Below are 17,162 nucleotides of genomic sequence, written 5' to 3' on the forward strand. Positions count from 1 at the left end.
CGGACTTTGGTTTATGCCACCCGGAAATCCAGGCCCCGAAACACCTGCCTCCGACCTTCCCCCCGGGCTGGAGTCCCATGGGGTTGAACACAATGGCAGGCAGCGAGACTTCCTGTTCCCTGAGTGCAACCGCCAGCCCCCAGACTTTGGGGGACAGTGGGGAGGGGAGGATGGGGTCTCCATCAGTGGTGGGGTGCTGGGGTCGGGGAGTTTGCGCCAGACTCCTTTGTAAGTCAAGTTTCCCTTTTGAGACCGTCATGTTGCTCTCCAGCAGTTCTCCACAGTTGGGGGCTCTAAGGATTGTGAGAGAAGAGCCGTGTGAGTGTCTTCGCCAAGGGCCGGTCCCACGCCAGACCGTCCCAGGCTGCTTCAGCGATTCAGTGGGGGCCCGGGTGGGGGTGAGCGTGGTCACCTCCTCCCTGGGTTACTCTTCTTCCAAGTCCTGCAAGAGTGCCATGTGCACATTTTTATCTGACTTCAGCTTCTGGATCCCAATGATCTCTCCTCCAGAGCGCCTCTCAAACCTCTTCACCAGGCTGGGACACAGAAGGAGAAAGACAGAGAGAGAGAGAGAGAGAGAGAGAGAGAGAGCAATCTGTACGTTAAACGAAGTGGGGCAGCCTTGGACACAAAGAAATCCATCAGGGCCTGGTCAAAATCAGGCAAAGGGCCTACAAGAAATTTGGGATGTTGTACTTCTCAATCAATCCACCAATCATATTTACCGAGAGTTTACTATGTGCAGAGCACAAGTACTAAGCGCTTGGGAGAGTACAACAGAATTATAGCAGACATGTTCCCTGACCATAATGAGTTTACGATCCACCTCCTTTGGGTTTGGTTTCCTCTGGGTGTCCAGAGGGAAGTCAAGGATTGCAGCAGGCTGTCATGAGTGGGGCAGGAGGAGGCTGGGAGAGCCAGGAAGGAGGATGGGGGATGAATTGGGAAATACGGGTGAGGCCCATGCAAATCTCAGTTCTTGCCTGCGACCTAGAGCTAGGAGAAGCCGCAGACATTGGTGGATGCTGCCCTTCTCCCTTCCAACCCCTCCCAGGGCCCCCATTCACGTACCAGGCCACGAGGGCATAGTTGATGCCCACGATGATGAGGGCAGCTGCGTAATGCCAACAGAAGCACATAGTGATGAACATGATGTTGCCGTGATCATCCTGTTTCCATTCGGGTCCTCCCCAGGGTGGGAACAGCACAAACCCTATCTGGCCAATCGTAGAAAGAGGAGTCATTCTTGTCCCCATCCGGCCCTGAAAAACACCCTTCTTCCTCCTCCTCCCTCAGGTATTGCTATGTATTGTTATCCACCCCTTCCCTCAGGGCCTCCACGTTCAAATCATGTTCGGGTTGGGCCTTTTCTCTGAGGGTGCTGTGGCATTAGTTCTGGAAATTACTATTGTCCTGGATTGTCTATGTCTGTGGGGGGTGGGGTGGGTGGAGGGGGGGGCAGTGGCAGGCAGAAGAGAAGAGTAGAACAGAATGCTGATGTCCCTTCTCAGGTCACTGGGCTGGTACTCATTTACAAGCTTGGCTTAAAGTTTGGGGAGCATCCTCTCATTCATTCTATCATATTTATTGAGCGCTTACTGTGTGTAGAGCACTTTATTAGGCACTTGGAAAGCACAATACAGCAATAAGGAGAGACAATCCCTGCCCACAGTGGGTATCTCCGAACCCCTTTCGCCTGGGTGACCCCGTAGTTTCTAAGCACAGCACTCCCGCTTCCCCGGAGCACCCTAAAAGCCACCCCGGCATCCTCGGGCCTGCTGCTCTGGTACCACCCTACTGGAGGACTAGAGTTGACTTGGATCAGGTTGAACTTCCAGGCATGTAATAATAATGATGGCATTTGTTAAGCGCTTACTATGTGCAAAGCACTGTTCTAAGCCGCTCCTCCTGCCTAGAGAGAGCTCCAGGCTGCAGTGGCTATTCCTTGTGTCAGTCACTTGTATTTAGTGAGTGCTTACCGTGTGCAGAGCACTGTTAAAAGTGCTTGGGGGAGTAGAATATAATACAACAGTCTCATTCCCTGCCCACAGTGAACATTAATATAAATAAACAAAATTACAGACATGGACATAAGTGCTGTGGGACTGGGATGAATAAAAGGAGCAAGTCGAGGTGACGCAGAAGGGAGTGGGAGAAGAGGAAAGGAGGGAAGGCCTCCAAGAGGAGGAGATGTTCCTTCAGTAAGGCTTTGAAGGGGGAGAGTAGTCGCCTGTCGGATATAGAGAGGGAGGGCGTTCCGGGCCAGAGGGAATCAGGAATGGGAGGGAACCGGAAGGTAGCCGGACTTCAAACCTCAGAATTAGAAAGAGCTGCTGACCGTGGGCCTCTCTACCTCAGGGGGAGCCCGGAGCCCAGGCTCAGTCCCTCCCCGTCAGACGCCAGGCTGCACCCTGAGGGCACCTTTGGTCCCGGCCCCCGAGAGCTCACCTGCCAGAACCAGGTTCCTTGTAGGATGCTGAGGCTGGCCCGGAACAGCTCCAGCACCACGTTGTCCCTGAGGAGCACCTCCAGGAAGATGGTCAGTGTGCCCCCAAACACTGCCACCAGCAACAGCGAGTGGATGTGCTGGTCCAGCAGGGGCCGGTTGTGGACGTGGTAGTAGAAGAGGAAACCTGTCGGAGCCAAACTCTGTTGTTGGTCACCGGAGGGCAGCGGCACTTCTTCCACTCAGATCCCCGACTGCCATCCCGCTCCCAGCACCTCTCGCACTCAGATCCCGACCGTCATCCCTCTCCCCGCACCTCTTGCACTCAGATCATAGTAATAATAATTGTGGTATTTGTTAAGCGCTTACAATGTGCCAGGGACTGAACTAAACAGTGGGGGTAGATACAAGATAACTGGGCTGGACACAGTCTCTGACTCACAAAGGGCTGCAAGTCTCAATCCCCATTTTACAGATGAGGTCACTGAGGCACGAAGAGGTTAAGTGACTTGCGCAAGATCACACAGCAGACAAGTGGCAGAGTCAGATTAAAACCCAGGTCCTTCTGACTGACAGGCCCATACTCTATCAACTAAGTCACACTGATCTCTGATTGCCATCCCTCCTCCCTGCACCTCTTGCACTCAGAACCCTGATTGTCATTCCTCCTCCCTATGTCTCTTGTAATCAGAACCTAGATTTCGCCTCTTATCCCGCCCCCAATCCTCGCTACAGTCTGTAGGGGTCCCGGGTCCGGGAAGGTGAGAAAGGGGCTTCCCATGTTGCAAAACCTCTGGGATGTTCCCTTTGATGAGGCTGTGGGTGATCTCTTATACCGTCAGCAGTGACTCACTCATCCCCACAGGCCCCACCTCATCCCAAGTGACTGGGTCGGTTCCCAGGTGAGGGAGGAGGGCCAGAAACCACACATCCCACCTGCCCTCTCCCATGCCCACTGCCCTGCCAGGCGGGTGATGGGGCACCAAGAGCTGGACATTGCCCAAGCAGGACATCATTCCCGACTCCTGCTCCTTGCCCTCCAAAAGTAGCTTTCCACTAATTCCATAAATGATCAGTCTCTGGTATTTACTGAACGCTTACTATGGGCAGAGCACTGAATTAAGCACTTAGGAGAGTACAGTACAACAGTTGACAGAGATATTCCCTGCCCAAGGCGACCTTACAGTCTAGAGGGGGAGGCAGACATTAATATAAATAAATAATTTATACTATATGAAGTTATGTACATAAGTGCTTTGGGGTTGAGGGTGGGGTGACTAGCAGCATGACCTAGTCGATAGAATGTGAACCTGGGAGGACCTAGGTTCTAATCCAGGTTGTGGGATCTTGGGCAAGTCACTTCACTTTTCTGTGCCTCAGTTACCTCATCTGTAAATTGGGGATTAAGACTGTGAGCCCCATGTGGGACAGGGACTCTGTCCAACCCAATTTGCTTGTAATGTGGCACATAGTAAGATCATAATAATAATAATAATAATATAATAATAAATTGTGGGATTTGTTACTATTATAAAATGTCCAAAGGTCACAGGTCCAGCAGCATGGTGTAGTGGATAGAACACAGGCCTGGGAGTTAGAAGGTCATAGGTTCTAGTCCCAGCTCTGCCACTTGTCTGCAGTGACACCTTGGGTAAGTCCCTTCACTTCTCTGTGCCTCAGTGACCTCATCTGTAAAATGGGGATTGAGACTGTGAGCCCCACATGGGACAGGGACTGGGTCCAACCCAGTTTGTTTGTATCCACCCCAGTGCTTAGAACGTGTCTGGCTCATAGTAAATACTTAACAAATACCCTAATTATGATTATTGTTATTATTATCTTCTGCTGAATCCTCCTCAGCCGATAAGGTTGAGGCGGGGAGCCCCACTGGTCACTTTGGCAGAGCCGGGTGAGAGCTCCATGAGTCCAGAACCACTTGTGACCTCCTTGCCCACTCTCTTCAAGCCCGCCTAATGTTTTGTTTTATGTCCCTCTGGGGGCCAGGTGGCATTGTCCCCTCTCCTCGTGTTCTGTTTTATATTCCGCTCGGGGCCCCTTTGTGGGGGCGGTCAGGTTGCTCCCTGTTTGTCGCTTGGGGCGGGCGGCCCCCCCATCCTTCAGCTCGCCCAGCAGAGGCCTCCGCTTGCCACACCCCCACTGACCTTCGGTGAACACGGCCACGGCCATGAGCAGGCGGTCCAGCCCCAGGGGGATCTGGGCGGAGAGGACGGTGAGCACATCCACGATGCCCGAGAGCCCGAAGAACAGATACATGGTGGCGTGCTGCCAGTTCATCAGCTTCACCCAGCCTTGTCCTTCCCGGTCCACCAGGTGCAGGTGGGGCCCGTCTGGAACAAATTGCTCCGCCAGGATCCCTGAGAAGGGGAGGGGCGTATCAGACAGGAGTGGTCGGGGAGGGCGGCCCGAGGTGGGGGGTATGTGTGTGTATATGTGTGTATGTGTGTTTTGGGGGTAGGGAGGGAGGAGCAAGGGAAGGCTCCAGGCTCCAGCCCTTCCCTCACCAACCCTGAACAAGGAAGTAGCCATTGCCAGTGTTATTGCGGCCCCAAGCCCTGTACCACCCAACTCCCGCCCAACTCCGGGCCCACGGCAGCAGACGCAATGGGAGGAAACAGGACATTGTACCGGGCCCGTTTCCATGTAGATTTCCTCTCCAGTACTGGGCCCCCACTCAAAATAGGTGGGTAGGGGTTCAGTGAATGTTAGAGGTAAATGAAGCTTGTGTGCCCACCTAGAGGGCAGCAGGAGAGCTCATGCAAGGCTTGGGGTGGCCGGGGAGTAGGTAAAGAGAAGAGGGGTTGACAGCGGCTGGGAGCTTTCCTGGGCAGTCCCTCCTGTGGATAGTACTGGGGGCCGCAGCACCAGGCAGCTGGGGCAACAGAGAAGCCGAGAGGGGTTGGATTGGGGGACAAGGGCTGGGGGAGCCCCCCTTGGCAGCTCACCCCCCCAACAACTCACCTATTCATTCGTTCAATCGTATTTATTGAGCGTTTACCATGTTCAGAGCACTGTACTAAGGGCTTGGAAAGTACAGTTCGGCCACAGATAGAGATAATCCTTACCCAACAAGGGGCTCACAGTCTAGAAGGGGGAGACAGACAACAAAACAAAACAAAACAAGTAGACAATACCATCATTACCTATGAGTGCAAAGGCAGCTTTAATGAGCCCTTCAATCAGCTCCAGTCGCTCGGCCCCACGGCTGAACCGGCTCCGTGCCCCCTGGGTCAGGTGCTTGAATGGGTACTTCAGTGACCACCAGAGACCAAAGAGCAGGAAGAAGCTCCCCGGGAGGGCGTGGCCCTTGAAGTTGGCCATCTTGGTCACTGGCTCAGCAGCCTGGGATCCTGGGGAAATAAGAGGGAGGCCTAGCAATGTGATGGAAAATCTTAATTGACAGGCAGGTTGGAAGGGTGGTTGTCCCCCCTCCTAAGGCCAGAGACCCCCCAGAAGGGGCCAGTGGGACTCTTCGACAGGGAGCTCAGTGGGGGGCGTTGGGAACAGAATTGGGGCAGCCTATCCTGTTACCACTTCAGCACCCCTAAGAACTCGGGTACTCACCCTTCCACCCCTATGTGTCATTTATGGTTTTTTTCAAACTTTGCTTTGTTTCAAAAGGTACTTATGAAACACTTACTATATGCCAGGCACTATGCTATGCACTGGGGTAGAAACAAGACCGTCAGATTGGACACAGTCTGTGTCCCACAGTCTTAATCCCATTTTACCAATGACGAAACTGAGCCACAAAGACATTGAAATGATTTGCCCAAGGTCACACTGCAGACATGTGGCAGAGCTAGGATGAGAACCCAGGTTCTTCTGACTCTCAGACCTGTGCTCCATCCACTAGGCCATTCTGCTTCTCATTAATTAGCACAGTGCCTGGCACATAGTAAGTGCTTAAAAATACCATAATAATAATAATAATAATAATTATTATTAATAATGTACACAACTTTCTTTTCTGCTACTTCTCCTTACCCATAATTGATCTTGGAGACAGTTTCCCATACTAGACTGTAAACTCTCTTCATTCATTTCTTTAGTCGTATTTATTGAGCACTTACTATGTGCAAAGCACTGTACTAAGTGCTTGGAAGAGTACAATAACAGAGTTGATAGACACATTTCCAGCCCACAACAGGGTTACAGTCTAGAGGGGGTGACAGACATTAATATAAATAAATGTACATGAGTGCTGTGGGGCTGGGAGCAGGGATTTTGTCTACCAACTCTATTGTATTGAACTCTCCCAAGCGCGTAGGCCAGTGGTCTGCATGCAGTTTAAGTACTCAGGAAACACCACCGATTGAAGAGCCTTCCCACCTGACTCTGACACTGCCAATAACCCATGAGGTGGCAGCAGCTGGGCTCAGAGTTTGGGGCAGAGAGAGGGCGAGGAAAGGGGAAGCCCAGAACTCCCATCCTCCCAGCAAAAAGCCCTGAACTGAGGGGGAGCAGATGCCAACCCTAGCCTGCCAGGCTACGCGGACCCACTCAGTCTGACCCAGCCAACCGCATCCATCACTTGCTTTGGCGAGGGGAGAGAGGGACGGTGCCCCTCATCCTTTCCTGAAGCCTGGGGCTACTGTTGGCCAAGGTCTGCTTCCTACTAGGAATTCCCACCCAACCGTTCCCAAAATCCCACTCTCCCTGCCAGGCCAGGGCCCAGGGTCCTCTAAGGGGCACCGGCTCATGACTGCAGCTGGCGCCCTGCCCAGCCGATCCTAGCACTACTCAGGCCTTGCCCAGCCTGGCGCCAGTCCCTCAGCCTGGTCTCAGCTCCAGGAACGACTGACCTCAAGGAGGTAAGAACTGGGTGCAGGCCCCAGGGAGATCAATAATAATAGGAGATCAATAATAATAATAGTATTTGTTAAGCACTTACTATGTGCCAAGCACTGTTCTAAAAGCTAGGGCAGATTCAAGTTAAGCAGCGTGGACACAATTCCTGTCCGACATGGGGCTCACATTCTTAATCTCCATTTTACAGATGAAGTAACTGAAGCCCAGAGAAATGACTTGCCCAAGGTGACAAAGCAGACATGATCAGAACAGGACCCTGGTCCCAGGGAGATCAGAACAAGGTCCAAGCCCCAGGGAGGTCAGAACTGGGCCCAGTCCCCAAGGAGATCAGAACCAAGGCCCAGGTCCCAGGGAGGTCAGAACCGGGCCTGGGCCCACGCACCAGGCTGCCGGTGCATCCCTAAGCTGCAGACCTCAGCCTGTAGTCTCCCTGCTGCCGGTCACTCAGAGGGCACCGAGCTGGGGTGGTTCTGTAGTTCCCCACCTCTGGTCACCACCCAGCCTCACGCAGAGGTGACGATGATGGTGATGTGAGCCAGGGCAGGCGTGGGGCTTGCTGGTCTCCGGGGGGATGACTGCCCATTAATCCCGGAGTCTGGTCCCTTCTCATCCTCAGCCAGGGCCAGGCTGTGCAGGGCACTGCCCGAGGCACCAAAGGAAGCCAGAATGCCAGGAAGATGTGCTCGGGGCCCTCAAGAGCCTCACAGGGCCTAGCGGGAGAGGGTGGAGAGGGTGGGGGCACCTGACAGACCCAAAATACAAGCCCCCAGCAATTAATACAGTGCTTGCACATAGTAAGTGTATAAATACCACTATTATTATTATTATTGTCAGTGGTGACTGAATGTCTACTCTGTCAGTGACACCTGAGAGCACCCGCTAGAGGTACCAGGCCTGGCCCCTGACCTCAAGGAACTCACTGATTAACTTTAAGTGGGAGTTGAGCAGTGAGTGGGCAAAATCCAACCTCAGCAATTACATCCCTGACCCCAGAGGATGACTATCTTTCACCAAACCCGTGTTCTTACCCGCCCTGGTGAGAGGGGTCGTGGGACCAACTCTTTTTCCCCAAAAGGTTGGTTAAATGCTCTGTTCATCGGAGACCAGCACCTCCACTCAAATTCTCAACATGCAAGTGGGAAAGGCCACGACCATGGAGAGAGCAGAAGGGGGTCAAAGTGGGGATGGATGGGAAGGGGCAGGAAGGGAAAGGGAGAGCTGGAGTGAGAGAGTCAGAACACCAAGAGGAAGAGATGGGGGAAAACGGATGATCTGAATGTTGACTGACAGCCCTATGCTACTTATCTGCTGGATCGCCACCTGACTCCTGTGTGAACTTGGGCAAGTCACTTCATTTCTCGTTCTTTTGTTACCTCATCTGTAAAATGGGGGTTAATAATAATAATAATGATATTTGTTAATCATTTATTATGTGCAGGCACCGTACTAAGATACAAGCAAATTGGGTTGGATACAGTCACTGTCCCACATGGGCTTACAGTTTCAGACCCCATTTTTTACGGATGAGATAACTGAGGCACAGGGAAGTAAAGTCACTTGCCCAAGGTTGCACAGCCGTTAAGCAGCGGAGCTGAGATTAGAACCCATGACCTTCTGATTCCCAGGCTCGCGCTCTGTCCACTATGCCATGTTAGTTCTCATGCTGATTAAGACAGAGTCCCACATGGGACAGGGACTGTGTCCAATCTGATTAGCTTGTATCTGCCTCAGTCCTTAGTACAGTGCCTGGCACATAGTAAGCACTTAAACACCATTAAAACCACAAAACAAAACAGAAGCTGGGTGGATACCACAAAAATGTCAGCTAAGTGAACCCATCTGAGATCTCATCTTCTCCATCCTCTTCCATGGTATTGTCCCAGCTCCTTCTGGATGCAATGCACTGCACCGCATGCTTGGAAGCATCCATCAGAAACAAGAGCCACATTGCCCTCTGGGAGTTACAATCTAATGGGGATCCATTCGGCCGGCCAACCCCAAATCCAATTTGAATGCAGCTTTCAATCTGGGTGCAGAATTTGCATCCTCTGGTCTGAATGCCAGTGAGTTGAGCTGGTTGCTAATGTGCCAGGTAGAAATGCAAGAGAAAGCAGGGTAGCAGGCAATGCGGGGGCATGGGGAGAGAGAGAGAAGAATGGAGGGAAAAGTTGGTGCTCCAGTGCTGGTAAGCAGCATAGCCTAGTGAACAGAGCCAGGACCTGAGAGTCACAAAGACCTGGGTTCTGATCCCAACTCTGCCACTTGTCTGCTGTGTGACCTTGGGAAAATTAACTTCGTTTCTCTGGGCCTCAGTTACCTCATCTATAAATTGGGAATTAAGACTGTGAGCCCTATGTGGGACATGAATTGGGTCCAACCTGATTGTCTTGTATCTACCCCAGTGCTTAGTACAGTGCCCGGCACATAGTAAGCACTTAAATACCAATAAAAAAACTAAAAAACCCCAAAACAAAACACCCAGCCAGGCTCAGAGTAGTTGCCACCAGCTACCATTTTCTCCTTCTCCAAGATGCTCCCCAGCCAAGCCCTGGTGGTCCTAGAGAGGGCTTGCTGGACTGGCAGAAAAGGGAATGGCCAGCTCCAATGGCCCTCATCCCAGTAGTCAGACTGGTAAGGAAAGGGGAGAAAGGCTGACAGACAGACAGATGGACAGACCGATAACTCCGGGCTACTGGAGACAGACACTTTCTCTAAATTCTTCTGTAAAAAAAAGTTGCTGGAGGAGAAATGGGGAAAATTGTATCTCCTTAAAGGAAAGCATTTAAGGACTCGTTCGGACTACCCACCTCAATTAAATCTGCCGGGGAACTGCTGCTGCCGAGGACCAGGTCTCCTCTTCAGCGGGAAATAAATGACTGGCTTGGGGAAATGGGAGGGGAGGGGCGGAGCCAATTCCATAATAAACCCGTGATGATCTTTGCCTGTGGTTTTCCAGAATGATGAACTGCAAGTGGGGGCTGGGCCACCTCTGATCTCCGAGGGGCAAAGTCAAACCCAATCTCTAGGCTGCTGGGAGAGGCTGCCCAAGGATACTTAGACTGGGAAATCCGTAGGGGACAGGGTCTCTGTCTGGCCTGACTGTATTCTATCTACCCCAGAGATTGGTACAGAGTAAGAGCTTAACAATTATTATTATTATCATTATTATTACCTCGCGATCACAACAAGGGCAACTGGTGCAGGGTCCCCAGCGGTATACTGGGACAACCTTCCAGTAGGGGAGGGAAATGGAGGTATACTTCAGGTGGCCCCTGGGGTGGGGGTTGGGGGTGGGCAGTCCTGTGGCAGCAGTAGCGGAGACCCCCAATTCTATTAATCTCCCCATTGTTTCTGTAGCTGTTTCTGGGTGAGCTGGGGAGAACAATCTAACACAACCGCCAGCTCTTGAGTGGGACTGGAGAGGGGATGTCCTCCGTCATAGGTCAACAGTCTAGACTGTAAGCTCATTGCGGGGAGGGAATTGGAGGTGAAGCTGCCTGGCCTTTTCTCTCCGTTCCTCCCCCTCCTTTCTGCCACTGCTGGTCCTTTGGCCATTACACTAACTGTTAGTGTCCCTGCAAACATCTTGGCCAGGGGAAAATGAAATAATCAATCACAACAATTGTGGTATTTGTTAAGTGATTAATATAATAATAATAATAATGGTTTTGTTAACCCTTAACTTTGTGTCAGGCACCATACTACTCACTGGGGTGCATACAAGCAGGTCGGCTTGGAAACAGTCCCTGTCCCACTTGGGGCTCACAATCTCAATCATAAATATGGCATTCGTTAAGCACTTACTATGTGCCAAGCACTATTCTAATCGCTGGGGTAGAAACAAAGTAATCAGGTGGTACTACGTGGGGCTCAAAGTCTTAATCCCCATTTTACAGATGAGGTAACTGAGGCACAGAGAAGTTAAGTGACTTGCTCAAAGTCACACAGCTGACAAGTGGCGGATCCGGGATTAGAACCCACGACCTCTGACTCCCAAGCCCGTGCTCTTTCCACTGAGCCACGCTGCTTCTCTTGAGCCAAGCACTCTCCTAAGCACTGGGGTAGATCCAACATAATTAGGTCAGGCACAGTCCCCATCCCATATGTGGCCCCTGATCTAATGGGACAGGAGAACAGGTATTGTATACCCATTTTACGCTTGCAGAGTCTGAGGTACAAAGAAGTTAAATGACTTGCCTAAGGTCACACAACAGGGAAGTGGCAGACCCTAGAATATGATTAACTTTCATTTGGTTTAGTATTAATTGGTGTTTGTTAAGCACTTACTACGTGCCACGCACTGGGCTAAAAGCTGGGGTAGTTCCAAGATCATCAATTCGGATACCGCCCCTGATACACACGGGACTCCAGTCTAAGAACCCAGGTCCTCTGACTCCCAGTCCTAAAAGACGGGAGTTGCAAGGCAGTCCACACCGCTTCAAGTTCAGCACTCCGAGCAAATGCTCTGGGCCAGAGGGCTGTCCAAAATCCTGGCTAAACACAGCCTTTGCATTATCCTCGGATTTCAATTAACTTTGCCCTCCCCTCCCCTCACGCCCCCAAGTGATGAACAGATCAAAGAGTCTTGCTTATGGGTGTAGATGGATCTAGATCGAGATGGATCTATTAATAGACCCGCTAATAAATGGTTGTAGAGACGATGAATTATAAACACATTGCAAAATCAGGGAGGTGAGAGAGGGTTTCACCACCGTCAGAAACATGGAAAGCGTCACCATCACGAGTTGCCGTGGTGAGAAGGAGCAGCAGCAGTGGTGTGCCCAGCTCTACCTAGCCTGGCCCAGCTTGGCAAAGCCTTGGCATGGCCTTGGCAGGAGTCCCCAGGCTGCTGCCCTGGAAACCCCTCAGATCCTAGTGATAATAAGAATAATAATAATAATTGTGGTATTTGTTAAGTGTTTACTCTGCAGATATAAGATAATCAGGTGGGACACAGTCCCTGTCCCCCATGAGGCTCACAATTTCAATCCCCATTTTACAGATGAAGGAACCGAGGTAGAGAGAGGTGAAGCGACTTGCTCAAGGTCACACAGCAGACAAGTGGCAGAGCTGGGATTAGAACCCATCAGCGTTTAGTATGGTGCCTGGCACATATTAAGCGCTTAACAGATACCATAATGATTACTGTGCCCTTCTGACTCCCAGACTCATGTTCTTTCCACTAGACCACGCTGCTTCTCCACTCCTCAAAACCCACCAGCACTTGCCCACTCCTCCCTTCCCCGGTCCTCAGCTTTGAGGCCCTCGCTCTGGTCCCCCACTACTTATCCTCCCTCTTCTCCCACTGCACCCCAGCTCACACACTCCACTTCCCTGGAGCCAATTTAGTCACCATACCTCTCCTCTCATCTCTCCTGCCTGGAGCTCCCTCCCCCTTCACATCTGGAAAACCACTGCTCTCCCCAGTTTCAAAGCTCTTCTGAAATCCCATCTCCCGAGGGGAAACCTTTCTTTCCTTGACTAATTGCTCTTCTCCCCACTCAACTCCCCCCAACCGCTGCTAACTGCCACTTTAGTGCTTCCACATCAGCTAAGCCCTTGGATATTCACACCCTGACATAGCCCTTATGTACATATCTATAAACTCGATTGCTTCCCTTACCTGTAATTTATTTTAGTGTCTGTCTCCTCTATTAGATTGTAAATTCCTTGAAGGCAGGGATCACGTCTAGTAATCCTTCCAAATGCTTAGTATAGTGTTGAGCACCCAGTAAGTGCTCAATCAACAGGATTGATTGAGTGATTAGTTCAGCTGAGGGGGCGTCACACCCATCCCCAGGGGCCTGTGGGGTTAGCAGAGATGATGGCGTTCCTTTCTCCTGGTTTGCTTAGATGTCTTTTGGATTCAGACCCTAGGAACAGTGCTCTGTTCACAGCAATTTCTCAGTGAATATCACTGATTGATTTTTTTTAATGGTATTTGTTAAGCACCTATTATGTGCCACACAATGTACTAAGCACTGCAGCATGGCTTAATGGAAAGAGCACGGACTTGGTAGTCTGAGGTTGTGGGTTCTAATCCCAGCTCCACCACTTGTCAGTTGTGTGACTTTGGGCAAGTCACTTAACTTCTCTGGGACTCAGTTCCCTCATCTATAAAATGGGTATTAAGACTGTGAGCCCTATGTGGGACAACCTGCTTTACCTTGTAGATATCCCAGCACTTAGAAAAGTGCCTGGCACATAGTAGTGCTTAGTAAATGCCATCATCATCATCATCACTAGGGTAGATACAAGCTAATGAGTTTGGACACAGTCCCTGTACCACCCGGGGCTCCAAGTCTTAATCCCCATTTCCAGGTGTAGTAATTGAGGCACAGAGAGGTGAAGCAACTTGCTCAGGGTCAAGGACAGCAAACAAGTGGCAAAAACGGGAGTAGAACCCAGATCTTTCTGACTTCCAGACCCAGCCAGAACATCTGTCTTGCCCCACTGCCCAGGATTAGGCACCTCTCCCAGCCTGGGGTCTACCAGGTGGAATACAATCTCTGGTACCTCACCTTCAGAGTCTTTTCGAAGGCACGTTTCCTCCAGAGGGCCTTCCCTCACTAAGTTCTCATTTCCTCTTCTCCCACTTCTTTCTGTGTCACCCTTGCACTTGGATTTGCTCCCTTCGGTCACCCTTCCCTCAGCCCCACAGCACTTATGTCCATATCCAGAATTTATTTATTTGTATTATTGTCTGTCTTCCCCTCCAGACCATAAGCCTCTTTCGGACAGGGAACTTAACTGTTCTATTGTACTCTCCCAAGCACTCAGCACACTGCTCTGCACACAGTAAGCGCTCCATAAATATCATGGATGACTGATTGTATGCTCTACCGGGGGGAGGGGAGGGCTTCAGCAGAGATGGAGCCCAGTCACCTCTTGCAGTCCGAGCCCCTCGGCTAACACACCCCTCCGCTCTGCTCCTGTCTCCTGCCCCAGGACCCGGGGAAAGCATCAGCCCATTAACTCTTGAACCAGGTACCACTGGCTCTCTCTCCCATGCTCAGCCTCTCCTGCCTGACAATAGCGGGGAGTGCCTGAACCAGTCATCTCCTTTGTCATCACATCCTCCACAACCCGGCCCTCCCGTGGAAACCAGCTGAAGCCGGAGCGTCTGCGTTTAAGCAGCCCTTCCAGGTTGGGACTGAGATGGGGCTTGCTGTCCTGAGGGGGGTTGGGGATGGAGGGGAACTCCATCCCCCTTCACATCCAGCCAATCACTGCTCTATCTTCAAGACCTTTCTGAAAGTTCATTCATTCAATCATATTTATTGAGAGCTTACTGCGTGCAGAGCACTGTACTAAGCACTTGGGAAGTACAATTCGGCAACAGATAGAGAGAATCCCTACCCAACAACGAGCTCACAGTCTAGAAGGAGGAGACAGACAACAAAACAAAAATTCATCTCCTCCTCCATTAATCTCTCTTTTCCCCACTCTGTATCCTCCCCCCGCCACTTCAGCACTTCCAAGTGACCTTAACGCTTTAAATCTCACCCCTCACCCGGCTCCCACCCCCTCAACCCGGAAACATTTATATACGTCTGTATACTCCATTGCTTCCCCCTATTTGTCAATTATTTTAAAATCTGACTCCCCTACTAGGCTGAAAACTCCTTTAGGGCAGGGATCCTATGCAAGTGTTCTGCACAGAGTAAGCACTTGATAAGAACACAAATTAATTGATTGCTCAGAAAGGTGCTCAATAAGAGGTACCCAGTAGAACAAACACGACCAGAAGCAAACAGCCGTTGCCTGGCGAGCAGGGCAGGAAATTGTTTCATCTACTTCCTGGTACAATTTCCCAGGACGACAGTCGGTAGCGGGCTCGGACTCAGTATACAGGGGAGTCCAGACTGGTCTACGTCCCCGTCTCAATGCCCACATTAACCGAGCACAGATCAGAGGTCATCTGTGGCTCAGCCACTCCACGCTTCCTTTACCGGTGGGTAATCTCTCTCCACCTTCTCAAACAAAGCCAGCCTCCAACAGCCCTCCCCTCACCGCCCCACCGTCATATCCACCTAGAGCAAAAAATCATTCAAGCACATGCCCCACCGCTGGGAGGATGTACCTTCCCCTCTCCTGACCACTGGAGTCTGAGCCATGCTGGCCCAGATAGCAGGAGCCAGGAAAGGTGCCCGACTGCATTTAATGGGCACAGGGTGCAAGAGACTCTCTGGGTGTCATTTGCACCCAGAGATGCAGTCTTGCTGTTCGTCCCCAAGAACAACTATATGTTTGGGAAGCAGAGGGGGACAATTCAAGTCACAGGAAGTCAGAGCTGTTGCTTACATGGCCACATTCACTTAGAGGTTGTTTGGACCATTCTCTATGACCCAGTCTGGTTTTTTGCTAAGTAGGATCCTTGACATGGCCTAATCTCCAGACTGGGCATACCACCCGCCCTATCTGTCTACCCAGTCCTGTTTCCCTAAGAGGCTGGGCTGGCTCCAGGACCCTCGTTTACCCAGGACAAGTAAACTTAGGTGCTGACCCAGAGTGCGCCCCGGGGGTGGCTCTGCTTGGGGAGGAGGTGAAAGAGGTGTGGGGCAGCTTGGTTTAAAACTCTCTCTTCCTTATGAGAGGATCTTCCCAACCAGAATCATAGCCCAGTACTCTATTTCTCCTCTCACCTGGAATCCAGCCCCCTGGGACAGACTCACATCTCCATGGAGGCACTGGGCACCAGAAGGGCTGGTGTGCCCAGGACTGCTGCATCTGCCAAGCGAGACCTCACTACCACTCCATAGCAGGCCACCCCTGTCTCCCATTTCGGCCACTGACACCCTCCCAAACATGGCTCCTATCTAACTACCCCTCCGCTGCCCTCTAACCCATGCTCCCGTTAATCTCAATCCACTTTGCTGCAATCTAAACCCAGTATACCCACCAACCCCACTCCTCCGCCCCGGCTGGATAAGCGGAGGCAGGAGGGTGGATTGAGAAGCATCATGGTCTAGAGGACAGAGCACGGGGTTGGGAATCAGAAGGACCTGGGTTCTAATCCCGGGTCTGCTACTTGTCTGCAATGTGACCTTGGGCAAATTACTTGACTTCTCCGTGCCACTTCATCTATAAAATAGGATTAAGACTGTGAACCCTACAACAATAATTATGGTATTTGTTAAGTGCTATGTGCCAAGCAATGTTCTAACCATATATGAGACAGGGATCTGAATAGCTTGTTTCTACCCTAGCGCTTAGTACAGTGCCTGGCACGGTGCATATAAATTCATAACAGATTATTATTTTTATTAAGCGCCATCGAGTCGTTTCCGATTCATAGAGACTCCATGGATATACTTTCTCCAAAACGTCCTGTCCTCTGCCATAACCCGCAACCTTTCTAATGGTTTTTCTGTTATTGTTGCTATTGTCTCGAGTCATCAAGCTGCCGGTCTGCCTCTTCCACGTTTTCCCTGGACTTTTCCTAGAATTAGTGTGTTCACCAGAGAATTAGTTCTCCTGATTATGTATCCAATATACGCTAATCTAAGGCGAGTAATTTGGCCTTCCGCATAACAAATACCATTTTTTAAAAAAGGGAGGACAGAGAGCTGAGCCAGGTTCCTTGGTTAGGAGGTGTGAACCAGGGACACCGGGCATCTTATCAATTCTTTCTGATCAGGCTGCCTTGGAAAGTCTCTGGCTGATGGAATTCTTGTCCGGAGCCCAGCTTCTGCGGCGGGGAGGCCTGGGAGAGGAAGGATAACTCAGCCCAGACCAGATCCTTGGACCTGGAGGCCGGGAGAGTTGTTGTGGAGGTACAGAGGTTTAAGAAAAGGGGTCTCGGGTGGGTTTGCAAGGCAGAGGGGAGGAGCAGGGCTACCCTGCTTCAGGCCTGGGCTGGGGGGCTGTGGAAAGGATGGGACCA

At 51.2% G+C, this 17,162-nt stretch overlaps 1 protein-coding gene across 1 annotated transcript; it reads right to left on the reverse strand.

Annotated features, from left to right (window-relative positions):
* TMEM45B (transmembrane protein 45B) lies at window positions 1–10,142 on the reverse strand. Its single transcript, XM_007669422.3, has 6 exons — window positions 10,084–10,142; window positions 5,608–5,814; window positions 4,609–4,821; window positions 2,449–2,633; window positions 1,072–1,217; window positions 1–536 (listed from the first exon to the last, which is right to left on the reverse strand). The coding sequence occupies exons 2-6, from the start codon at window positions 5,783–5,785 to the stop codon at window positions 425–427; spliced, it is 834 nt and encodes a 277-aa protein (XP_007667612.1). The 5' UTR covers window positions 5,786–5,814; window positions 10,084–10,142; the 3' UTR covers window positions 1–424.
* Window positions 10,143–17,162: the final 7,020 nt, after the last annotated feature.

This window comes from Ornithorhynchus anatinus, chromosome 11 (assembly GCF_004115215.2).
Source record: "Ornithorhynchus anatinus isolate Pmale09 chromosome 11, mOrnAna1.pri.v4, whole genome shotgun sequence".
NCBI lineage: Eukaryota > Metazoa > Chordata > Mammalia > Monotremata > Ornithorhynchidae > Ornithorhynchus > Ornithorhynchus anatinus.